At 35.6% G+C, this 27504-nt stretch overlaps 1 protein-coding gene across 1 annotated transcript; it reads left to right on the top strand.

The window, feature by feature from the left end:
- Nucleotides 1-17213: 17213 nt before the first annotated feature.
- Nucleotides 17214-25617, top strand: LOC135074994 (uncharacterized). The gene is made up of 7 exons (XM_063969366.1): nucleotides 17214-17285; nucleotides 17800-17961; nucleotides 21857-22008; nucleotides 22563-22608; nucleotides 23029-23109; nucleotides 24688-24791; nucleotides 25528-25617. The coding sequence occupies exons 1-7, from the start codon at nucleotides 17265-17267 to the stop codon at nucleotides 25574-25576; spliced, it is 615 nt and encodes a 204-aa protein (XP_063825436.1). The 5' UTR covers nucleotides 17214-17264; the 3' UTR covers nucleotides 25577-25617.
- Nucleotides 25618-27504: the final 1887 nt, after the last annotated feature.

Raw genomic sequence — 27504 nt, 5'->3', positions numbered from 1 at the left:
GCAACGTCAGGTTTTTAGTGGGTAGGCCCTGCCCTTCTGGCAGGGAGAACCCCACATAACCCACTAACCGCCCCCGCGGCTGGTGGGTATACAAATCAATGTATTTTCCTGACGAAAAAAAAAAAAAAAAAAAAAAAAGTAGGTAGGTACTTGTGATATTTTATTCATGAGTAATTTTAAAATAAAAAAACACGGTTTTCTTTTATTGTAAAAAGAGCTTTTCCAGAAAAAGCTCTGACTCTTAAAAGCTTTTCTCTTTTGTTTCTTGAAATAGTTCGTGCTTGTTTGATTCTACGTAACGTCTACGCTTCCCATTAGTAATAAATTAAATAACAGCACTATTAGTTGGACTTACCTACATTTCATCTAAGAATTTTGCGTTACTATACCTATATGTATACTTTCTACCGATAACCGGAGTGATAAACTAAAACCCTCGCGAGAACGTCCCTTTTCGTGTACCTGGGCGGCTGACATTACTAAGGAAGCAAGCCTACTAATGTTAGTAATATATCACCCAAATACCTATCCCTTTTATATCATCCCAGGTTATATTGATAAGGTTTATTTTTTTCATTTTGCTGGCATTGACGTCTGGTTAAGAAAATATTACAGATTTTTTTATCCACAACGAACGGAAGCTCGTAATTTAATTCCTATAAAAACTAGGATTATGCCTATGGAGCTTCATCATCATCATCATCATCGTCATTTCAGCCACAGGATGTCTACTGCTGAACGAACATACATAGGTCTCCCCCGATGATTTACATATCGCTCGGTCGGTAGCGACCTGCATCCAGCGCCTTCCTGCTGCCTTTATGAAGTCGTCGGTCCGTCTTGTAAGTGAGCTTAGTAGTATAAAATTTTAAAATAACTTAACAGTTTCGGAGCCTATTCAATACAAATATTTATAAAATACAAATCTTTCTTTATTATAATATTATAAATTGTAATGTAGGTCTTCTTATTATTAAAATAGTGAAGGTAATTTAAGATTAAAATGTATCTGTCACTTCAATATTTTGTTCTGCGCAGTCTGCGATTAAACGATTGAATTGTAAGACGTGCGTTTGCTTTCTACACCGCTCCATAGTAGATATCTACATACATACATATTTCTCAGTGGCGACAGGTTTAATGAACTTACGTGTGCATTTACGATGCCTATCGGTAAAATAAAGGCGTTTGATGTGCATAAGGACGATTGGAAACTGTATATCGAACGAGTGGAACAATATTTTGTGGTAAATGAAGTGTCGGACAGATTACAAGTGCCTACGTTAATAAGCATAGACGACTCATGACGGCGGGTCGGCGGGTTTACGCTACAACGCACGAAATATCAAAAGCAAATTCAAATGTATTCTTGCATTATTAAAACGTCATTTGTAACAACAAACACGGCGCAGTCTGTAAACGAGTTACACAGTTCCCGAACGCAAACTTTTAGTTTCAGCCACTCATGTCAAAATTAGACAGCGTGTAAATGAACGCACCCCAGGTAATAGCGGAGTAACTTTCCCTCTAAAATGTTGGAAATTTCGGGAAAACATTCCTCTCGTTATGGTGCAACTTTGAATTTGTTCTCGTCTGATTTTGTATTGTTTGGCGAGTTAAGTGATTACATTCGTGGAACATGATAACGAATGTTTGGTTTGCGAGTCGCTCCAGCTGCATTCAATTATAGCCGTTAATTCATTAGAACAACTTGCGAACTTTGAACAAAGTGTTACAATACGAAAACATTTTAATTAGAATTGGGTATTTCTTTGAATACTAGCTTGTTTAGAGTCTATTTTCGTTTAAGGCATAATGTTTTTCTAAAAACAACTTGTAATAATCCTATATTCTGTTCCAGAAATAAACTTACCTATTGAATATTGAGAAATAGCCTACCAATGAAAAGAAAAAAGCACACAATTATTTTTGTGATATTATTTTTACCAATAAAATGATGGTGCTTGGTGGATTTTATGTTCAATACAAACCTTTGAGGAAAATGTCTTTGGACTACCCAAATCTTTAAGAATCCATGATGTGTTACAATCACGTATTTAGTAACGTAGTATTTTTAAACGTATTAGACAAAAAATCTACAAATCGAAACGTGTGTGCTAGCTAATACATACAAGCTGTTCCAAAAAATAGTGTCAAGCCGAAGCCCACAGGTAGAGCATCAATAATAAGGCTACCAGAATCACCGCGAATTTTGATAATTCACAAGTTATTATTTTTTGGAATACAGTCAAAACTCATAATAGGTCACAACCACTTTTGACTGCAACATAAAATATGCACCAATCACTGTAGTATCTTATTTAGTTGTGATAGATGTTATTTTGCTATAAAAATAATAACGCTGTCAACTATACACAATCGCCGTCAAACATCTGAGAGAGTATCTGGAAGAGTTTACGAGTGCCTTTGTACAGTCGAGCCGAAGTTTGACTGCAACGCGATGCGAATACGTTTTTACACTCCCGGGATTTCGAGTACAGTCAGCTACAATTTGTGTACCAGGTAAACTTTGAACCTTGTCCGTTTGTACAGTCGCGGAATGAAAAGGTTCGTCACCTTAGTGTCGGTTTTCGCTTGCACTAGGTACTGTAAGAGTCAAACCTGCCAACACAACCGTGCAAGAAACATTGCTGCTAACATTTAAATAAATATGACGTTTGCTAACGAATAAGGTTTTGCTTGTTTATTTTTCTATCCCATCAGTACAATGTTACAAAATGTATTTTTTTTTTAATTAATAGATAATGGCAGGTTGAACCAACAAGAAGGTTTTAGTTTATCAATCATAATAATTTTCTTGACAAGTTAAATTGTCAAACAACTTTGATCTGAATAATTTTGAACTTTACTGACAAACAGTTAAAGATTATTTTCTCTAACTCGAGATTATTCTGTAACATAGTTTCAAAAGGTAATATGTGCTCGCGATTCTTTGAAGGAATCAATTTGAAAACTGACGAACCTTTTCATTCCGTGACTGTACTAAAGTTCAACTTTTGTCAAAACTGCTAACATACCAGTGCTGCACCGTGTGAACAACATAATTTGGAAACTTTTTGTACCTAGTTTTGAACTAACATGAATTACTTAATAAGTTTTATAATTTCGTAGTTCTGCAGCATTTTAATAACAACTACTTTGTATAAATATTAAGTAAAACTATCCATTTTATAACACATTTTACTTTTTGTTAAAAATTCTTTCTCTGCGCTGTGATGTGCAAATAAACGACTGAAAAGACTAAAGGTTTTGATATTCATAAAAGCTTTTTAGTAAAAAGAAGTTTTACAATGAATTCAAAAAATTAAGCTACTAGGTACTGTGCTTATCAATTTCATGGAATGTCATTGATAGATTTAATAATGGGTCCCTCGAAATTTCTGATTAGGTACTAAAACGACATACTATCGTAAATGCAAGCTGACATAATAGGGAACTGTTGAGGCATAAACAGTTATGAGCTATCCACGTACGGCGGCGCATTTCCCAACGACATTTTAATCCTACATTACGTGACTAAATTAATCCCGTTCCGCATAATAGAGCTGCACTTTTTCATAATGTTTACACTTTACGCGGCTGCGACCGTAAAACACGGACTTATCGCTGGTTGGCGCGTTCGGAGCGAGTTAATGAGCCGTCAGCGACGATAATGCCTCAGCACTCAGCCTACAAGATACCAACTTCGAGATACGACCGCGCAAGATAAGCCTTTATTAACAGATCATATCACCGCCGCGTATAACGACCGGTAAAAAGCGGGGATGACGGGCAGATAAACACCTGGGCTGAGTTGAGGGAGGATTTGGATCGCGGAAGAACGGATGGCGGCATTAGTTTGGAAATACGCGTTATGTAGAGTTAACAGTTCAGACTAACTTTTGTTGCAAAATAGCCCCTATTGCAACAATGAAAGATGCTGCAGTATTTAGCTTTACGTGCTTTGTATAGTTACAATACATTAAAGCGAGTTTCTTTCTAGCTGTGATGATTTTGCCTGAAAGGAAAGGTCTGTGCATACGATGTGTTTTTTTTTGGTGTCATAAGCATTCTAAGAAGACGCCTCAAGATAATAAAAACAAGTTTATAATGAGAGACAATTTTAGAACATACGGAAAAGTTTAATAAATACTTTTTAATTCGGCCATTTGACGTCATATTCACAAAATTATCGACACCATCGTTATTATCAACAGAGCTGTTCATTTTTCTCCGTCGATCCGCCCCATTCCGTCACATCACTAGGAAAGGCCGTGACTAAGGGCTTCCCTGATAGGGCCCACGTTTGAACTTGATGAATACTCGTATAGGATTAGCCCTTACAATATGAGGACAATTTCACAAGTGCCAAGGGTCCAGGGGTGACAAATGTGGCGCTTAAGGTGGAGGTCCACGAATACGTTGGAGCGAAGCGATTGAAGTTTTGTTTTTTGGGTCTATTGTCTCAAAGAGAGGCTATTTTAGCCGCGGCTTTTTTAAAATAATATTTAATCAAATCACAGTATGGGTTATAGTTGAAGTCTTATAAATTCTGATAAGATTCACTTACAGAGCTTAGAAAGCAATACTGAAATATTTATTTTTCAGGAAAGACACTGCGCGTTTGTTTACTCCTTCACATTTCTTAAATTATTTGCCATTTTAATTAGTTTAATAATAAATGCTTTTATTCTGTCTACGGTAAACCTGTATTCCAGGTTTCTTCTGAGATCTACATCAGGCACCAGTCCCTCACAACAATATAGGTACACTGGTCCAGCATTGTAATAGACCTAAGTTAATTATGACGCATATAATGTACTGGTGTGGAGAAATAAATTGTACCTACATTTTCGATGCCTTCTTCTACCACATCATAGCTCCCCGTGTAACAATGTGCGTACTCGCGCAATTTATACTCGGCCATCCTTAGGAGGTACCTCACTAAGTATATTTTCTAATAAAAATGGTAATATGCGTCCCTTAACGTGCATCACAATTCCGTGTTAACTCCAAAGAAGACGGAAGAGTAATGTGACTTTGCTTTGAGCCTTCAAAAATGTTTATTATGTAGAACATAATAGGAAAGTATCAAAGGAAAAGTGACATTTTATTCCCTTTGCCTGCGCTTCGTGGGGAAAATGTTTGCGGTTTTTTCACACAATGTTACGGCTACTCTGTAAACATTTGTATGAAATAATTTGATTCACATTTCATACAACAAGGTTATAACTACATACCTACATAATTTGTATTGTTTTTTGTTTTGTGTAATGGATTTTTAAAGACGATTTTAGAACCACACTCCGTAGACTACAGACTTTGTCGGCCAATAGTTTGGTCGGGCTGTTATCAGCATGAATATCTATGGAAGTAAGGATATTACACCGATTTGGAGTCAGCCAATTCCTCATACAAATCGGAATCCAATCCAACTATCGGCGACTAAAAGTCTTATTAAAGCTAAACATTAATCAATAAAATCCTATCTTTTATCCAAACAAAATCGCTGCTACAGTAAATCTTCTAACCAAACCAACGCACTTAATTTTTATCAGTACATAAATAAAAACACGACGCGCCGAAAAATGGGATCAATTACAAAACAATAAAGGGCCGCGAAATTCAAAACAAATAAAGCGATTTTTGAGCAACGATAAAATTGAATCAGTGTGAAATGATTACTGCCAAACGGCCATGTTTTTCCTCCCTCGCGGTTTTAAACAAATTGCTTACTCAAATATTGACAGTAAATTATTTCTGTTTATTTTTACGGTTCCGATAACGACACCAATATTCGTGGAGGGGTGTCGTTTGCGGTGGGTTATACGATTACCGGAACACGCGAATTTAAGCCATGCAGCTATTGTTCTTTTTAATACTCGTATAATAAGCCAATACCGAAAAGCAAAAGGTTTACATTTTTATAGTTTTGGTCTTTTTATATTTAAGTATTATTTTTACTATTGTTAAAGGACTATTCTGTGCGATGGCCAAACTTATTTATAATCCAACCAGATTATACAAAATGTAGATTTATACTAAAATCAGCAAAAGAGTACGTTAAAGCTTGAGCAGAAATGCTTGAGGATAATATAAATGTGTTATGAATGAAGAATTGTTTGGCAAATATTGTGAAATATTATGCTCTACATTCTTATAGCAACGTTTGTACGTAACTCTTTCGTACGGTGTTTTATTATTAACTATTTTTAGTAGGCGAGGAAAACTATTTTACATAGGTAGAATTAACATTTAAATGCAAACATAAAACATTTTATATGGTAAATGGATTTCGATGCCTATTAAAACGAACGTCTGAAAAATGTAAGCCATAGGGGAGACCGGGGATGGTTGACTTACTTTTGACTTAAACTCGCTTAACTCTGATGTCTAATTTCATCATCATCATCATCATCATGATTATTTCAGTCATAGGACGTCCACTGCTGAACAACTGAACATAGACCTCCCCCAATGATTTCCATAATGAACGGTTGGTAGCGGCCTGTATCCAGCGCCCATTCCTGCTACCTTGTAATTAAAGTTTATACAATATAAAAAGTGTACAGGCATAATTTGCACTTCTAAAAAATATAAAAAATTCTCGAATTCTCGAATGCACCGAACTTTTCGAGATTGGAAACGTTTTCCCACTCTGATAAATCAAAGGCCACTTCATCGGCTGAGATGCATTCACAACGACCGTGTCAACAAATGTCGAAATGCTCCTTTCGGGAGCGGACGCGAGCGATTCGACGATTGGCCGCATCGATTTAAATGAAAAAATGGTCGGAAAACCCGCTTTACTTAAGTTGCATGCATAAATACATAATGCATATGCATAGCGAAAACGATCAAGGTGTACTTATAACGCTGGGTTTGAGTCACTCAATTTAAAGTAGTCAATTCCTTATTGTTTTATAGCTAAAGACCATATTGTCTATAATACTGTATTTAGCATTGTGTCTTTGTTAATTTTGTAAGAATATAACAGTCAAGTATTTTTTCTATCTTTCTTCGTTTTAAAATTGTTCGTTCGTTTCAGCCAAAAACCGTCCACTGCTAGACAAAGGCCTCCCCTAAGTAGCCAAAATGGGGTTTACCATAATAATCAATACGTGTAATCGCAAAAATAGATACTATATGCCATAATAAACGTGTTATTCAACAAAGTACATTTGAACTTCATTTATTTTTAGTAATTCTGATCAATCCTACTGCCTCTACCAACATTGTGCCAGCGGTTCGCAACGTATAAAAAGGAAAATAAACCTAATAGGGCTGATGGAACGTGGCCTCTGTTTCCCACCCCTGGGACGCGGGTGTTGATCTAATTTTCCTTCGCGATAAAAACACGAAATTACTATCCACCCCTGTTTATTTGACCACCGAAAAATTCATTCGGCGATTAATTAAAACGCCAATACGAGCGTGCAGATGACACGTTAATTAAGTAATCAATTAGGTAAGTATATATTTTAGAAGCTATAAGAGCTAAAGCACACGATGCGTTGCGGCGCCGTACCGCAAAGATTTCACCATATCGCGCATCGTAGCGCCGCACCGCTCGTGTGCCAGCCACAGATATTTCTATACAGGGTGTTAGGTAAATGGGTATATATGAGCCGACACTAGCCCATGTTAACATATGCATATAAATGGTATGGTTAAGTCAGACAATTGATATCATCATTTTAATTATTTTAATATTCATACAAATCTGATTTTATAAATTTTATTTTGTATGAACATTTAAAAAATTAAAATGATGATATCAAATTTCTGACTTCACCATACCATTTATATGCATATGTTAACATGGGCTAGTGTCGGCTCATATACCCATTTACCTAACACCCTGTATAAAACGACGCAGCGACACCGCTATGGCGTCGCACCGCTGCCGTATCGCATCGTGTGCTTTGGGTCTTAGGTATGGAGTATCGTACTTAATTGGAACGTAATGATAGGTACTTTTCTGTGAAGGCTGTTTCGTTTGAAAAAATATACGCAAATGAAAACTTCTTTTTGACGATCGTTATACCTTCAAGTATTATGTTAATCAAAATTAGAGTTTAAATATTCTGGGTTTAGTTCTAGTTTAACCTTTTCATAAAAAAACTTAAAACGATCTAATTATGTACCTCCCTAACCATAAAATCATTATTCTTTTTGTTTTGTTTATAACAATTGTATTAATATGAGAAGTCTCAGTGATTACCTTGACGTGCTATAAATCTGTACCTTTTCTCGATGATACTGATTTATCATTATTTTATTTTCACTCGTTAACAAAGTAATTAATATTATTGTTGTCCAAACCAATTATTCATAAAAAAAGCCCTTTAGCAACTTAACAACAACAATAAAATGTTTTCGATATTTTGTAATTATTACCACGATCTCCCAAATAATCGTTTTATTGTTTACTGCTCTAAAACACCGTCTCAAGCCTTCTTGCAGGCATCAAGAAATTCACGGTGAACTGAGCGTGCCTCTTTACCGGGTTTTACACGTACCGATTCTTATTTTAAAGAAGAAAATACCTTATTCCGTAAAAATAATATTTACGTATTTTCGTAATTTTTCTAGTACACATTTGCGAGTGAGCAGGAGACTTTTCATCTTGACAGATTATCCACTACGTACTTACTATCTCATGAAGATCATTTGTACCTATTATTTTAGATGCCTTTATATTCAAGGGCACATCAAGCTAGACTCTTTAGGCATCTTATGGTAGTAGGCCAGTAGAATTAAACACAAAAATTGATTAAATCGGAAATAATTCCTACAAAATATTTTTTTGCCTTAATGGCTTCATTGGTTGCCCATTAAGACTCTTCTAAGTTTTCGACTTCGACGGAGTTGTGCTTAAGTGGTGGGGGCCCCCGAAATGGCGTTTTTTCGGTTTTCCGGTTATACCGCGTAAAGGACTTACCCTATCGAAAAGTGGTCTTCATGACGGTTAAAGGGCACTTAATCCTGCATTGAATAAGACCAAATTCATATGTTTTGGACAAACCGTTCTCGCACTAAAGTTCGGCAAAGTAGAAAATATACGTATAATTAATGACCCTCTCCACGTCCAATGGCTTGTTACCCACATGCTTCCAAGCCTTGTAAAGGGTCGCCTTAACCAGTGTAACCCTAACAAGGCTCACGAGTTTGATTCGCTTATCCTTGTTCGTCCCAGCCGTTCCTTAACTGCGGTTGCTGCACCTCTTCCTGGCACTCTCCTGAACGACTCTGTGTTACCTAATGTGGCTGCCCCTCTTCCTTGTACCCTCCTGTACGATTTCATTGCTTAGCCATATGCCTGGTCCAAGGTTCGACGCCACAAAATCAACTTCGTACGAGTGAAAATAGTTTAAATACTATTTCCCGTGCTTGCAACATTTTTCTTTACTGCTTCGCCTCTATTAGTCGTAGAGTGATTGTATATATCCTATAGCCTTCCTCAATGTATGAGCTATTCAACACAAAAATAATGATTTCAATCAAACTAGTAATTCTTAAGATTAGCGCGTTCAAACAATCAAACAAAAAACTCTTCAGCGTTTTAATATGAACTTGTTGTTGTTGATTTTTGGCGTCGAACCTTAGACCAGGCATAGGGCTAAGCAACGTAGTCATGCAGGAGGATACAAGGAAGAGGGGCAGCCACAGTAGGTAACACAGAGTCGTTCAGGTGAGTGCCAGGAAGAGGTGCAGCAACCGCAGTTAAGGAACGGCTGGGACGAACAAGGATAGGCGCATCAAGCTCGTAAGCCTTGATAGGGTTACACTGGTTGAGGTGGCCCTTTTCAAGACTTGGAAGCCTGCGGGTAACAAACCATTGGACGTGGAGAGGGTCATTAATTATACGTATATTTTCTACTTTGCCGAACTTTAGCGCGAGAACGGTTTGTCCAAAACATATGAATGTGGTCTTATTCAATGCAGGATTAAGTGCCCTTCAACCGTCATGAAGACCACTTTTTGATAGGGTAAGTCCTTTACGCGGTATAAGCGGAAAACCGAAAAAATGCCCCTTTCGGGGGCCCCCACCACTTAAGGCGATTAGAGTCCTCAATCCGCGTCAAATGGGCATTTTGTAAAGCCTACTCCTCTTTTACGGCTGGACAAAAATAGTTGAAAAAAATATATGTTATACAACAGTTCAAGGACTACATTTGTGACGTTTGAATTTTCGCTACGTCTCTTTGTTTTGGATTAAAAAAATAAATACGGGACATCGATTTTTTACTTAAAATCCCTACTCCTCCAAAACGGCTATGTTAATTTAAAAGATTTTTGCACGAATAGATTATGAATTCTTTAATCTTTAAATGACACGTTGCGTTTTTCAATCGAACATTACTTTCATTCATAAATTTTACTTTTGATAAATTCCGAACGTTTTGCTGTTGAGGGGGCCTTCGCGGGGTGCGGGCGGCAGTCGGCCGCTGGCCTTCAGACGGGGAGGTTGTGTCACTCGCTGCAAACTGACATTAGCGATCAAAATGAATTTTTTCTTTGGCTGAGTTGCACCACCTGACGTGACCTAACTTTGACCGTAGCTTTGGCGATAACCGGTGTTTTTTTGTATGGAGTTTGACAGATTTTTGACTTTTGTCAAATTTAAAATAAGATGGTGCAACCTAGTCTTTGTTTGACAATAGTTTTTATGTCAGAGTTGTTCATAGAGCACGTTCAGTCAGACGATACAATTGAATTAAGGCATGCTCGGACGCTATTATCTACCTAAATAGAATCTATTAGTGTAAAAAAATCGACTCCAAAAAAAACGGCACTAGATAAGTAAAAGTCGAAAATATATTCCGTTATTTATTTACTAGACCTTTGCAATCAGTATCCAAATTAGGAGCGAGTCAGAATCAGTAACTTAATCGATTTACGTGAAGAAAACAATAATTTATATTTTTCATACTTAGGCTCGGCGCAAATGGGCCATTTAGAATTAGATTTTCAATAATTATGTTTCTTCGCGAAAATACCACAGTTAAAAAAAATAAGATAAAGTGGTATTGATAAATTGTTCTATAGAGCTTATTAAAAATGTGGATTCTGATTACAAATGCCCGTATATCATGATTGATATTTTCGGAGTCGGTGACAGCCTACCTTTTGGTGATTCGTTTTGGAGTTGGTTTTAATTTTTGGTGATAATTAATTTATTTCATGCCTTTAGTAGACTATAGGTACTCAATAGACCTTGTTGTTGCCACTGAAGGTGCATAGGTACACTACTGTGTACCATTAATACCATATTTTTCATGTTAAGTGCAAATAAACTTCCCTAAATTACCTAACCATGAAACGTACCTATAGGCTATAATAATTAAAAAGTTTCGTCGATAAAAACTGAAATCCTCTTATAGGATGATGAATTTTGGGAACATATCATGAAACTAAATGTGTGTGTTGCATTGTTATCCGAATTACATGTATATCCAAAATTTTAACTCAATCAGTTGTTGAAGGATTTCTAATAAAAAGACGAGATTAAACACATTTTCAGTTTATTCTTCATAAGTGACACAAAGAGAATGACAATAGACAAAAGAAGAAACATTTGCTTTTTTAAACCATAGACAATACTACTATGTGTTCCAATACCTACAGTTCTCGTCAGGAAGTTGGTCTAACAAATTCAGCTTGCAAGATTCCACCCGAAGTTACCTACATTTACATGTTCAAATTTCGAGAACGGCTGAACCGACGTAAGAAAATTTAACCGATATTAGAACATTAGAAAATTTACGAAAAAATAAAAAAAAATATCCCGTACAAAATGTTCATGGATTGTGTTATTAAATACCCTTACGCCTGAGTTAAATGACACCGACATCAAGGTTCATCAATTCAAGTTTAAAATAATAGGCAGTAATGTCATGAAAAAATAGCTTCTATTCTGTATCTACCTATGACCGTGTAATTTTGATCGGTGTCAAATCGGAGTTTTCGTGCGGGGTGCGCGGGTGTTTCGCGCGGCGTGAAGGTCAAACGCCCAAGGTCATTGAGGACTCTAATCGCCTTAAGCACAACTCCGTCGAAGTCGAAAACTTAGGAGAGTCTTAATGGGCAACCAATGAAGCCATTAAAACAATAAAATCTTTTGTAGGAATTATTTCCGATTTAAAAGCTAATTCTACTGGACTATAGAAGCTTTTTATACCTCGTAATAAAAAGAAAAATCCTTACATGCTGCGACTACTTATTTAATTTTCGGTGTATTAGTCGACGAGCTATCGACGGCCACACAATATTCCCACTGTCGAAAAAGCGCCAGCCTGTCGTTTGTCAGTGGAATCAAAACGTTGTAACAACTTTTTTGTTTGGAACAATTGATTGGATTTCAGTATTGAGAACGAGTACCACTAGTCACGAAATACAGGTCGGAAAACTTAGTTTGAGCAGGCCGCCCACTAGGCGGACCGACGATCTGGTGAGGGTCGCGGGAAGCACCCAGATGCGGGCAGCGCAGGACCAGAAAATCCTTTAAGGATTCCTTTGTCCAGCAGTGGACGTCATTTGACTAATACAAACGAACCAAAAATGAAAATATCTTAAGGTGTAAATACAAGATAGGGGAGACACAACCCCACTCTAAGGCAACAATAACAAAATGCAAACAAGAATTCCCTCTGCCGTAAAATAACAACAAAACAATGAAATGAAATAAATGTTAGCGTGAGCAACGAAGATGGAGCGAAATGATGGAACGACTGCCATTTTGTCGCTCGCATGAAAAATATTTCCACTGATCTTGTTTACATTGACAGCATAATCCGTTCTACGTAAGCGTTTTATGGTTGCCAGATGTGGGTGCGTTGTACAGTCGACAATAAACTATTTTTGGGGCAAAATAGTACTTAATACCTATTGCGTAAAATAAGACAATCTCGATGTGCCGGCCGTACTTAGGTATTATTTTGATATTGGCAACACCTTTGGGTAAGAAATCTATCTGTATGGAAAGACATAAACACGATAGGTATTAATTGCTTTCTGCTTCGAATTTCTTGTTTTAAATATTGTTATGATTTATGGCCACCCTAATATCTAATTACAACGTTACACAATACACATAAAACCACAAAGGCACAAAGTCGAAACCTTTTTCAGTTAATTGAAAATAATCATTACCATGAACCTTAAGTAAAATCAATAACTACATCCTACTAATATTATAAATGCGAAAGTTTGGATGTCTGGATGTTTGTTACTCTTTCACGCAAAAACTTAACGGATTTTGATGAAACTTTACATTATTATTGTTTATAACCAAAAGTAACATAATATAGGCTATAATTTATGACGATATGTGACAAACGAAATTTCACGCGGGTGAAGCCGCGGGCAAAAGCTAGTTTTACATATTGCTTTTAAACATCCTTCCTGTTTTTGTTACTGAAATTAAATTTAAATTGATGGCGCCATAATTAATTTTCTCCCGACAATATTCGATATACAATAAAAGGCAATGTAAGTATCACCGTTTATTATAAAAACCACTGTAGCGTAATTAATTATAGCATATCGTTTTGATGATTGAAGTAATTAAAATTTGTAACGCGACAGACAAGCGCCAGATAGATCCCATCACCCGCGCGACCCAACCTCGAACTGTTTTCGAAAAACCAATCGTTGCTCGACATCCACCCATAAGGTGAAACGACGACATCGTAAAAGTAGCAGGAAGGCGCTGGACGCAGGTCTCTACCAACCGGGTAACATCGAAAGCATTGGGGGAGGCCTATGATCAGCAGTGGACGTCCTATGGCTGAGATGATGATGATGATGAATCCTTGCTATTGACAAAAGTTTTTGGAACATCCTGTAAAGTAAGCTTAAGATCATTAAGGACCCTGTCGGGCACTTCAATTAGAAGAGTGGATCTAAATTAAATCATATTAAATGAAAACATAAAATTCAATCAAGAAAAGAAAACCTTTAAAATATCAATTTAATTCCGCAGTTTCTTTGAACCGCCACGAATTTAATGCGAAAACCTTTAACCATTCGAAACAGACTCGTATCGGCCATTTCAGAGCAGAATCCCACTTTTATTTGGGCCCGTCGTGTTTACACCAAAAATGGAATTGGAACCAGAATCCTCTTATCTGCCGGCGGCATAAAGCTTAAAATTGGAATTTAATAACTGCACCCCGATTCAGACGTTTTTAAACGACTACGTGCGGAATAAAAATGGAACTTCCGACATATTTTTAACGGTTTTTTCATACGCAATATTGTTACCGACTTGTTTGTAAACAATGGGTAGAAAAACTTTTGTTATTTCATAAATAATAGATGGAAAATGTTAACAACTAAACTAAATATTTGTTTGAAAGCAAATTAAAGTATTATTAAAACTTCACCACTATTGTATTTTTCCTAAAGTGTGTTTTTTTATTATTACCTACATACTAAGACTTAGGAGCTTAGGGTGCTCTTCTAAAGGACTATGCTGCACTATAATGTTTTCAAAATCAAATATCGTCACGAATCTCTCTATTTTTGTATTTCGTCCAAAACTTTTATCAGGTTACCTTTACTTGTAGATCTATAACACAAAAAGTGAGATGTTCTGGGAACCACGTCAAGCACTTTGCAAAGTTGGACGAAGTTTGAAACCGTCTCGGCCCCACTTAATAAGCTCGGTGAACGAAATACACTCGCACATCAAAATAACTGAAATACTTTTATTCAGTAAAAAACTTACCTAAATATTTTCTGTGTTCATTTATTGTTGAAAAAGTTTCACAACAAGATCAATCACTCGTAATACTTTTATTTTGTGAACGATGTAAGAAACATTTTGTGACATTCCGTTTTTTTGGGATTGTGATATAAAATAAAGGCTGGAGAAATATTCGAGTTGAAGCTCGGTATAAAATATTTTGGTTTAAACGAGTTACGAATAGTAGTAGTATTTTTCTCTTTTTAGTATTTTTGTTCGCAGTTACATTTCGTATTATCAACAAATATATTTTTGATCATTTTATATGAGTTACAAATAATGTGATCGTTAATGTTTCGATTTCCACTTAGAGATTGAACACATCTTAGATTTGAACCCTCGATAAGAATATTAGGTAATATTTATACCTACATATTTATAATAATAATATGTACACATTTTTACCATATTTGATAATTACACAAAATAATGTGTTTTATATCCTCAAACAATAAAACTACATCAACTCTATTCGACCGCTAGCCGGGTGTGAATATTTAGGTGTTAACACGTCCACGTCCTCGGCTTAGGCCATTAAAAATAAACACCTGGTTCCGTATGTACATCGTTTATCATTCATTGGAAGCCACGACCACCGCGTGATTGACACGATACAATTTATAGGCGCGAACCATCATCGGAATCCTATATTGGAATCTTAACGCGTCGGAATAGCCATTATTTCATGTTATTTTCATTGCTACTCCCATTGTGTTCCCATTCCAATAGCTCGATTGGACATATATCTGTCTTTTTATGTTTGTGGTGATATTTTTATTATCTGCTTAATTGCTTGGACGCTCTTACAGTAGGGCAATGATAATAACAGTAAACAAACGCATTAATAAGATAAGTGACTCAAAGATCGTCAATTTGAAATGATAATGTAGAGACCCAACATAGAAAATAAACTACTATTATTTATTAGGGTAATTCCAGGATACATGCCCCAGTGGGATAGGTGCCGCGATTTTAAGTTCACTATGTTACAAGCAACTTAGCCTAAAGTTATAGTACGTATAATAGAAAGGGACCTCCCCGTACCACTTTGAGCCTCGCAAACCATCAAAGAGTGGGTTTGTTTAGCCAGTGAGAGCAAAAATCTCCCGCGGCCAGTTGTAAAATGAAGCAGATTTTTATAAAATTTGATAGACTATCTTATAAATTATACGGGATAGCTATGTTTAATTCGATTTTTAGTGTTATTATATTTTTTATTAAAAAAGGCACCTATCCTATGCTAAAAGGATAGTTGCCTAATTTTTTTTGGGTATAGATGCCCTTAGGGCCATGTCCCATGCACCTAGGGGCATCTATCCTAACCTGCTCTTTGTGTCACAGGTAGCAAGTAAGAAGAAAAAAAGAATGTAGTACGGCTAACTAAAGTAGGGTGCCCTTCTGATCGAATAACCTTTTTACCCGACTGCGCTAAAAGAAGGGGTTATGTTTTTCGGGTGGATGTATGTATTATTCTTAATAAAAAATATTAAATTTCATTTTTAATTAACAGTCTTAAGTAATAATACTTGGCTTGTTTGATTTCAAAATTCATTTTTGATCCTTAGAATTCAAAAACTGTATTAACGAGTTATCTATCCCTGCATCAGGCATCTATCCTTTGAAGAAATCATACAGTGAGTCTTCTATCCCCCACATTAGGCGTCTATCCCACTTTTAAGAGGTCAATTAAAATGGTATTTACTCAGAATCGGTATAACTTAAACTAAAATAATTATGGTAATATCATAGACGAAAGACCAAAGTTTACAGATACTAAGATCAAATTGTTGATAAAAACTTACTGACTGAGTTACAGAGCTGTTTCAAAAAGTGGGGCATCTATCCTAGACTTACCCTATGTGCCATTACAATAGTGTCCAAAATACTTGCATAGATAAAATTTATCACAAATTATTGTTTTCCTTGTCACAAAAGAAGCAAAGTACCATGCTTTGTCTATCTACTTCTCTATATATGTAAAATATTCGCAAATAATTCAATGTTTATTAATTTAGAACAGAGTACCTAGTCGCCTGGAAATAGAAGCGTCGTGGAACTCACTTGAGACCGTCAATTGTTTTATGAAGTGAAAATTCTTTTCCATTATGATCCTGAATGCAGGCTACATGTTTATGTACTGTTTAAACACATATTTAAAAGGTTTTTATCACATTGATGTATTGTGGGTGTGTAACATATTAAGCAGTTAATTTGAATAATGACACCCAAGAGTAATATATTACAGTTTTACCCCGTGAAACATCGAGAAAAAGCAGCAATATGCCAAATGGGCGCCCAGAACACGCATTGTTGTCGCCTCCCTCCCACTGTTTATTAATATCGTCCAATTAACAAAGATCTACGGCCATGCACCACTGATTAAGATAATGAATGAAGCGCCAGTACAAATTCATTACTCAGGGAACTCGCAAAAGCAAAAAGTGTTATCGCAGCGTTTTAAACACACGAACTAAGTTCGCTCCTCACAACTTTCCCACTTCGCCTGTATAAAATGGATGAAAAAATTAAAAATGTAAGTTTGTTTCCCGTTATTATGATTGCCCTGGTTTATTATGTGTTTGCCCTAACAAGACTGAAGTAGATAACAACTTTATTCGGGTATTCATTAGGTAGGAATCAATTTGCATCCGTATCTTTCGTGACCTCAAATACCCCAGTGGGAGGGAAGTTCAACTTTGAGTACACAATATACCTACGAGGGGATAGAATCATTTGTGAGTACTTTTCGGAGTAGATTTGAATTAGTGGGAATTTGAAATCGATCCTTTTATGTTTATTTTATTAGACAAACACTTTTAGGGGAACGATTATTCGTTTGTTTTTACTCTCTACAAAGCTGTATGAACTACGAGTACATACAAACTTTTATACCCTTTTTCATAAAGCTTTGAAACTAGTGAAATACATAACTTTTTAGCTTTATTTATTTTTTTATTGGACAGGAGGCGAACGATAGTAGTGAAGGAGATACGTATAGGTAAGTTACAGTATTCTTTAATTACACACTTGTTTTTGTTTCTTTTTAGAAGAAACCGGCGACCACTATTTTACCGGATAGAGTTGGTGACAAGCCGTCTTGGCAGTCGAGCAACGAAGGAGTCCACGAGAGAGTGAACTTTGATGATACCCTCTGGGGGTTTGAGTTGGCTGGGGGCGCATACTATGATACCCCGTTGCGGGTCGTTAAGGTATACCTATTCATAATCATCATCACATCATTTCAGCTACGAGTATAAGGTCATAGCATACTTATCAACGCGGAAAGGGCGCTCTGTCAACCGCGAGGTTATGGTGTGGATAAGTATGCTTTTGCACTACGGAGTTTCAAACAAAGAATACTGACCTCCTCGAGTTGATACGGTTACGATCCGTTTCCGGATTGATAAGTGTGCTTCGTTCTATAGGTATAATGTTATTTATTACCTATTCAGCTATAAGATCTCCATTGCTGAACATACATAGATCCACTCCGTATGATTTCCAATTGGCCGGTTTGAAGCAGCCTGCATCCAGCGACTTCCTGGAACTTACCTATTTCACCGTAACCATTTCAGTCTGTCCACATTATACTACTAAAGATCTTCCCTATTGACTGCTAGCTAGAACCATGAATGTTGCTTATAAAAAGTATTTAGGGTTAACAAAGAAAATACATAATATCATAATATATCATAGGTTGGTATCATATAAATATATAATAGGTTGCCATCGAACATTAAACTCCTTCCACTAAAAGACTTTAAAAAGGAGTTACATACCTGGTTGTTACAAAAAACCTTTTACTCTGTAACTGAATATGAAAATCATGACTGTAATTGATTGTAATCTTGTTTTCTTTATTGCATGCTAAGGTGTATTTAGCGAAACATGGACTTTATTTTATGTATATTTGACCATCATTATGTTACCTGTTTCTGGCAAATAAATAAATTTGAATTTGAATTTATCGCAAAATAAATAGACAAAAAAACATCTATCTCCATTTCGTACATAAAGGTGGACTAAGCATTTTAATTAAATGTTTTGCAAAAGAACCTTCAGCAACTTACGTAAAGATGTCCTAAAATAACATGATTAATTATTATTAATTGAAGATAATCGTTTTGCTACTTTTCACCTTGACGACAATATGACAGTCTTCTTAAAAAAAATCTACTTTTGAAATGTTGTCACGTTATAACATTGTTGTACAAGTATACCAGCTGTGTACTGTGTATACGTGTAGTGGTTAAACGCCAAGCACTCAAAATGTATGAAACTTAGTTTTGTTTTAGAACTCTAATTATAACTTGAAATGTGTAAAATCCGCAACATGCTTTCAAACTTCCAGTTCCCGAGTTAAGTGTACGATGCAGCAGCAATTTCTAACCCAGTTTTGTATCAAAAGTCTATGCAGGGGACGTCATTTCTTTACGGAAACACAATTTCAACTAATTTACAATTCAAAGACACCAATTTAAACAATTCACGCGTATCTGAATTTGAATTGTTCCATAAGAATATAGATTAGGCAAGTAACTTGTTGGAAATTTGATATTTTTAAATCATTTACTGTTAATATTTAACTAGTTCTTAATTAATAAATATAACTTAACTCGAGACTCAAGTAAACTCGGTTAATTAGAGCTTAATTTTCAAACTGATTAGGGTTCGTAGGCTGTTATTATAAAAAGTACTAACGTGGCCCGAGTATACGCAGTAGTTACCTTTAAGACTAAAAAAATATGAAGTTTGTTTTTTTATACTACCTATCTAGGTAGGTACATATCTATGGCAATACATAAAAATTACGAAGCATCATTAAGCATTTAATAGTGAATAGTGTTGAAACAGCATATTCAAGAATTCAAGATATCGTCTTTCGTGAATATTCCATTCGAATACGCCTTATGATTAATTGAAAATCCATAATTGAAATTGCAGTACAGCCATAGATTAAAATGCAACCGCATCGTATCACGACCGTGGACGCATAAATGTCTCCGTTGAATTCCTTCCACTGGATCGGTTGGGGTAGTGATGGGAATCAAATAGTGTATCCCGCCGAGCAAATATGCAGAGAATATACAATGACTGTCATAATATAGCACGCTATATTAAATCAACCGTAGCAATATCAATCATCGACCAATACAATACTATTATGGTGAACTAACTCAATTAGCTTAACTGGTTCAGTAATGGCAATATTAGTTTTATATGTTATAGCCACGTCTTGATGGAGTGTCATCCTCAAGAAATAACTAGAAATAGGTGCGTAAACAAAGGGACAGTTCGTGCTATTAAACGATCTTTTGGAAGGCATTCAGTTGTAGATTGTTACAGACCAGCGGAATCCAGAAAATATTTTTTTACTTGGAAGAAAATTACCGCATAATTTTGGCTCACCGGACAAAAATGTTCTATCCCATAGCAACTTAGGAGTCATTAGACCTTATGACCAGTAATTTGTTCCCAGTAAGAATGAAAAAAAAATCGGTGATTAAGTTCAAATCATGCTCTATCCTCGTCAAAATTTAAAACGAGAGTACCTGAAATTATTTAGGGTGGATTCGACCAAACAAGAGTAAATATTAATCTCAGAATAAATAGTCAGTTTTGACATAATAATATTTCCCATACTGAAACTGTTAATGTGACAGTTATAAAGTTTGGTCGAATTGGGCCTAAATAGCATGTTGTGTAGACTACTTCACTTCGTAGACTGTAGACATCCCCTCACTAGTGCGGGCCATTCATAAACTGGAACACGGGCGCTATTGTGCCTCCGTCATTTGCGGTTCGATCTTTATAGTGCGCTACTAATAAGAAACGTAGTTTGTCTGTTTGCTGGCAGTTATTGGAAACGACGATATTACTTGGTGATGTAAGTTTGAGTAGCTATATTGAATGAAATCTACTTTAACATCATGAAAAAAGTAGGTATAACGAGCTGATCTGACTTGAGAAGTTGATTTAAAAACCATATCTATTTAAATAATTCAATTACCTATTTACAGTCCAAGATGTCTACTACATCGTATTTAAATCGACGTCAAGTCAACTCAATTAATGTAACGTTTGATGTTAAATGAATTAACTCCCTGTACGTTCATGAAATATTTATACTTATACACTTCATGTTCATTAAACTAAAATCTGCACTCAGATATTGTTAGATCACACTATTTAAAGTTCAAAATTCGATATTGCGGCAGAGTAAATACGAGAGCAAACCCACGCGCATTGTATAGAGGTTTAATAAACGATTCCGGTCTTTATTGCCTTCCCAGAAACGAAATTATATTAGAAAATTGTTCTGGTTTTATGATACGTCCACTGGGTTGACAAAGTAATACATTTGGATAGGTCTTCTCACAATATCCGAGAATTCATTGGCAATATTGAAATGAAATGAAGTAATGTGAAAAAGTAAAAACTATTTCACTTTTTTTCGTCCAGTGTTAATATTAGTAAGATTATCTCAACTCTGAGTTTCCGTACTGCTTTTACACCTCACTACTGATACGACGCACAAATATAGGCTCAAAAATGCATAGATTTGCAAAGTGGTCTGAAGATTTAAATTCAGCGTGACACTGTCTTGGCAATTTTTTGACTTGAGTATAATTAATAAATTCAAAATACAATAAGCCTTTGCCTTTATCTTGAACTCATAATTTACATCCTTGTGTAATCTTCATGAAAGTAATAAGTAAGTGCGATTTGGGACATGCCTAATTCAGATCCTGAAAGGTTACATATAAAACCTAATCGGAGATAAAATATAATTAGATATGGTACTAGCGACCGCCCGTGACTTTGTACGCGTGGATCCCGTTTTACCCCCATAGCGGTGGAGTTTCAGAAAATCCGTTCTTAATGAGCACCTACTTACGTTCTAAAAAGAACCCCCATGCAAAATTTGAGACTCCTAGCACTTGTAGTTTCTGAGTTTTTGTGATGAGTGAGTCAGTTAATCTGTGACCTTTCGCTTTTATAGATATAGATTGGGAAACATTTGAGCTAACTAAAGAACTCGTATCTAAAACCTAGACGAGGGAGTGTTTCAATTAGACATTCACCCTTTGTTTACAATTTCAGGTGAAACACAACAGCCGAGCAATGTTCGCCGGGATCAAAGTGGGGGACGTTCTGCAAACCATCAATGATATCAATACCTTTACTCTCACAGTTCAAGAGGCACACGACATGATACTAGACTCGGGCATAGAAATCAAGCTGTCTTTCTATGCGTGAGTACATGTGATACACTTGGTGGTAAGGAAATAGAACTAAGTAAAGGGACAAAGAAAACGTTACCATAAAGTCAACTACTTTAAATGTTATTTGCAATATTCAAAATTATTTTTAATCAAAGAAATACAAAATATTCGCAAAGCCTTCGATTTAAATAATTGATTTTCTAAAATGCCTTAAGGAAGCAATAAACATATTGAGTATTGAGTATTGAGAACTACGTAAGTACACTCCATACTCCATAGGCGGCAATAATATTACACTTTTTTCTTAACTTAAATAAAAATATTTCATGATTTTTATTCAACTAGAATCCTAACTAAGTATCTGAGTAATGCGACCAAGACGCTGCAGCGCTAACGCGATAAACGCGTTTCCTTCTAATTAGAAAAACCAACAATGGTTGATTATTTTGCCACGAAGTGTAATTTACACACAGTCGCAACGTGATGCATAACTCGAAGTTTCACAAACTAATTTAAAGTTTCAAAGCAGTCCTATTTATTTGCATACATGCGGTTGATTGTAATTTTTCTAATTAACTTTACAGGCCAGATGTGCTAGAGACGATGCATTCTGTTTACCAGGATGAAATTGTGAGTTTCTGGTATTAATTAATTAGAATAATTAAGTTGAATTCTGATTATTTCCACTATCACTACGTATCCTATCACCAGTTCAAAGAATTCTCTATAATTAATGTGATGGCTTACGTCCGTATTCACAAACATTACTATGAGGTCTCATAGTGCGCGTAGATGCACAGGGTAACATACGGACCAATCACAGAGACCGTATGCGTACGATTTTCTGCTTCATTTAATCCTTCAAGCTCCGCGAATCTAGACACAATAGATAATCAATTAATTATTATGACATTAATTAATGCCGTCTGGGACTCAATCGGTTAAGCAAGCAAAGTTTGTGAATACGGGCGTTACTCACTAAACATTTCATCGATACTGATATTTCCTCAAAAAAATAGATTTTATTTATTTAATTTATTTCTTTTTCAGAACGACGACAAAACCGAACCTAAAGAATTTCACTATTTTGAGGAACCTGTGCGTGATTTGTCATACAAAGATGGTAGAGCGGTGAGTTTCAAAGAATATCAATAAAATACACGACGTACAGTAACAAAAATACAAAATCTTTATCACTCTAATATGTATCTAGAATAAATATTAAAAGCTTAAAACAAGCTTTAGAGTTGTATCGAATCGTTAAAGCAATGTAGTTGTTGCAATTCACGAAGGCGAGTGAGCTTTACATGTGTGGTGGCTCGCTAGGTACTGTTCGTTTTTCAAGAGTTTTGATAGACATTACACTAATTACTTCGTGAGTTGCATGAACTATAATGTAATATTGATACGGATCATGTGATTAGTTAATTCTATATCCACTAAACTTTCTGTTTTCATTTAACCAACTAAATCCCAATTTATAAATGGTTTACAGAATCATTGAATGTTCAATGAACATTCATTCATTCATGGTTGTCATTTGTTTTCTTAATTACTCCGCTACATAATTCATGAAGTTAATATACAGTGTGAGTCACGTTAAAGTGTACATATGAAAATAGATGAAACTAGACCTATTTTTATCGACAAAAAAGAGGTCAAAAAATTTTTGAAATTTTTTTTTAATTTTTTATAGAATTTTTTTTCTTCCAATTACTTATTGTAAAGAAAACGTAATAACTTTTAAACTAAGCGGTATATCCTGATAAAATAAAAACAGTAATAATGCTCAATAACAGGCGATACTAAAAAAATACATACAATACACAAAAAATGCCAACAAGTAATAAAAAATGATACTTTTTGAAAAAAATCTGCTTGAAAATTCGTGTTTTTTTGGTTATTTGATAAATTTCTCCAAAAAATGCCCCTATAACAGGTGGTTTTTATTGTTGTGTATTATTCTCTATCGTATTACCTTTGTAAAACCAAAAATTGCATGTCTCTATCCCTATCACAACATTTGCTATGATAGTTTGAACAAAGGTCTACCACAACATTATTCTCCTCTACAGGTAGGGACAATTTTAATTTTAACTAAAATGCTTATTTTACTTCGAAATCTTTTGTTTTCACTTGAAATCTAACTTGTCTTTATCAAAATTACAAATCTAGAGCCATTTTCAGTTTCGTTGTTAACGAAGCGTTGAATGGCGTGCCCGGAGAGGCTTAGTTCAAACGATCATAGCAAATGTTGTGATAGGGATAGAGACATGCAATTTTTGGTTTTACAAAGGTAATACAATAGAGAATAATACAAAACAATAAAAACCACCTGTTATAGGGGCATTTTTCGGAGAAATTTATCAAATAACCAAAAAAACACGAATTTTTAAGCAGATTTTTTTTAAAAAAGTATCATTTTTTATTATTTGTTGGCATTTTTTGTGTATTGTATGTATTTTTTTAGTATCGCCTGTTATTTAGCATTATTACTGTTTTTATTTTATCAGGATATACCGCTTAGTTTAAAAGTTATTACGTTTTCTTTACAATAAGTAATTGGAAGAAAAAAAATTCTATAAAAAAATTAAAAAAAAATCTCAAAAAATTTTTGACCACTTTTTTGTCGATAAAAATAAGTCTAGTTTCATCTATTTTCATATGTACACTTTAACGTGACTCACACTGTATTTTTATTGGTTCCAGAATCAAGCTTGGAGCATAATTTGGCCGTGCAATAAGAAAAGGGACATTTTGTATAAGGAGTCCAACTGTTTCTTGGTGCCCAGTGCTTATGAAAGAAAACACAAGTAAGATTCGAGAAAATTCCGTAACATATTGGGGGAATACCTGCGGCTTTCTGGGATTATTATTGTGAGGGAAAATGGGTTTTACCATTGAAATATAAGACATTATCTTTGAAGCTTTATTTATGTATTTTATAGGTAATAAAGATACATAACACATCTTCTACTAACCATGAGTTTCTTTCATCGATTTCCAAAGACAAATTGCTGGCATCCAGCCATTAATACCTAATTGATATCACAAATAGACAGATATAGCTACATTACGTAACTGAAATAATGATTTTTAGACAACTTTCATTTAATTAGCTATTGAAAGTTTTTCTTTTCAATTTACCTTGTTATAATTCGAAACTTAGCGCACTGAAATTCATCAAACAAAAAATTAAGAAATTCATTACGTAAAATATCCAATCAGCCAGCAAATATTTAAGCCGTTGAAATCCTAGAACTTTTATTGCGAAACTGTCCGTAGTGTCCGTCTATAAGTTACCTAAAGACTCTAAAACTTTTCAATCAAGTAAGGTATCGAATGTCGGAAGAAAAAGTTAATCGGACTTCGACTCGATGGTTTGTCGAGACGAAAAGGGACCACACTTATCGTTGCGGAATCGTGGCATCTAGTCTAAACGATTTTGTTTTCGCCCTTATTGCATGGACTTAAAGACTTAAAGCGAGGATCGATGGAGTCCACATCGATAAGTGTGGTCACTCCCTAACTGCGCTTTCTTTGTTGCAGGGAACGGTTATTAAAAAATCCGGCGCCGGAGAGCAACGGGTCTGTTTGAGTAGGTTTTATGAATTTATCGACTTTTCAACTTAGTCAAACAACATCACTATTTTTCATTGTCTAGTAGAGCCAAAGGTTTCTTTTATTAGACACGTACATTATATGAGAGAATATGAGCCGTCAATAGCATCTGAAGTATATTTAATAGTGCCCACGCTATACTAGAAACAAAACTGTTAAGTATTTAGTAGAAGTCTAATCATTCATTTTCTTTTCATTAAGCAGAACTTAAGTTACTATTGCCGAATTTTCTTAAAAACTTTTAAGTTTGTCATCATTAGTTTTAATACCGTACCGCATAACAAGCAGAATAAAGAAATCCATTCCTAATAATAAGTATGTTTAATTAATACCCTGTTTTTTGCATCACCACGTTTCATTTAGTATCTTATCAATTATAATAATAAACTCATAAAATTACATCAGCCTGAAAACTTTGCATCAAGACACAATAACTTAATATAGGTATTATATCAATGTTGCTAAGAAGATTACGATGTAGATTATAGTCGTTATGGTAATGGAAGCAGCACCCATTAAGGTGGTCACCCACCGGTAGCACCCACTTGTAACAAAACAACGCAAGTTTCGAATTTGAGCTTTACGTCAAAGCATTACGCTCTTGAGCGGGCTATGCTCGGAGTTTCCCTGCGTGATCGAATCAGAAATGAGGAGATCCGCAGGAGAACCAAAGTGACCGACATAGCTCGCAGAATTGCTAAAATCAAGTGGCGTGGGCCCCACATAGCTTGTACAGACGATGGCCGTTGGGGCAGAAAATTTCTCGAGTGGCGACCACGGGCTGGAAGACGTAGTGTGGGCAGGCCTCCTACTAGGTGGACCGACGATCTGGTAAAGGACGCGGAAGAGCCTGGATGCGGGCAGCGCAGGACCGTTCACTGTGGAAAAACTTGGGGGAGGTCTTTGTCCAGCAGTGGACGTCATTTGGCTGAAACGAACGAACGATTATGCTCTTACGTAGTTCCATTACATGCAAATGCTGCCAGTGAGTGACAGCCTTTATAAACTCCTTCACTAATGGATCGCCCAAATGCAATAGGCAAAAGCGATCTCAAGCACACGCCTTAATTTGTGTTACTAAACATTAAACTCAATCAAAATCGGGGTAAATTCTATTGGATTAGTATCTAAACTAAACTAAATTATATGGTAACATCGTATAACTTGGTATAATATTGATTGAATATGTATCAAGAATATAGTAAGAAGGTACTAGCTAAAGCCGAGTTGCCAAAAATATTTATTTGTCAGTGCTGAAAAATGTCAGAGCTATTTATTTTTACATACAATGTCAACTAGAAACTATTATATCGTCCGTATTCACACGCATTACTATGAGGTTTCACAGTCAAGTGCGCGTGGACAAACAGGGTCACACACGAACCAATCACAGAGCTCTATTCAACACTGTGCATTAGATTTGCTGCTTCACTTAAGTAAGTATCGTTTGTGACTACGGGTGGTAGAGCTTGAAGCAAACTAAAGTTGGCAGTAGTTACAATTACAGGGTATTCTTTAAATTAAATTCATAAGGAATCCCATTATTATACTGTAAACAAAGTGCCTACAAACCAAAAATACGTCAAATAATTGTTTAAACAGTTGGCTATTCATAAAGCAACCTTATTAAAAAGTTAATTTTAATCAAAAGTTTCACACGGGTTGGTCATCTGAACCCGTAGTTACCCTTTAGTTCGGTGCCATAAGTGCATAAACATGTTTGTCGAAACTAACCACTTGGTTGATAGACATACGGACACCTTCGTCCTTGTTTATAAACAAGTGAGTACAGTCCGTTGGGTTAAACGTGAAAGTTGCTAACTTTATTATACATGCTTTATAATGCCGAATTTAGGACCGGCCATCCACGCAAACCTTGCTTTGAATCTGGATGCATCTTTAGTA

The sequence above is a fragment of the Ostrinia nubilalis genome, chromosome 9 (assembly GCF_963855985.1).
Source record: "Ostrinia nubilalis chromosome 9, ilOstNubi1.1, whole genome shotgun sequence".
Taxonomy (NCBI): Eukaryota; Metazoa; Arthropoda; class Insecta; order Lepidoptera; family Crambidae; genus Ostrinia; species Ostrinia nubilalis.
Note: the sequence above shows the minus strand (reverse complement) of the source record. Positions and strands in the feature narration are given on the sequence as shown.

Bases quoted from the DNA above. Each gene is read 5' to 3' on its own strand.
- LOC135074994 (XM_063969366.1), top strand. From the start codon at position 17,265: ATGGATGAAAAAATTAAAAAT. The intron at 17,286-17,799 runs GTAAGTTTGTTT...GTTTCTTTTTAG, and splicing joins TGGATGAAAAAATTAAAAAT to AAGAAACCGGCGACCACTAT. The intron at 22,009-22,562 runs GTGAGTACATGT...TTAACTTTACAG, and splicing joins ATCAAGCTGTCTTTCTATGC to GCCAGATGTGCTAGAGACGA.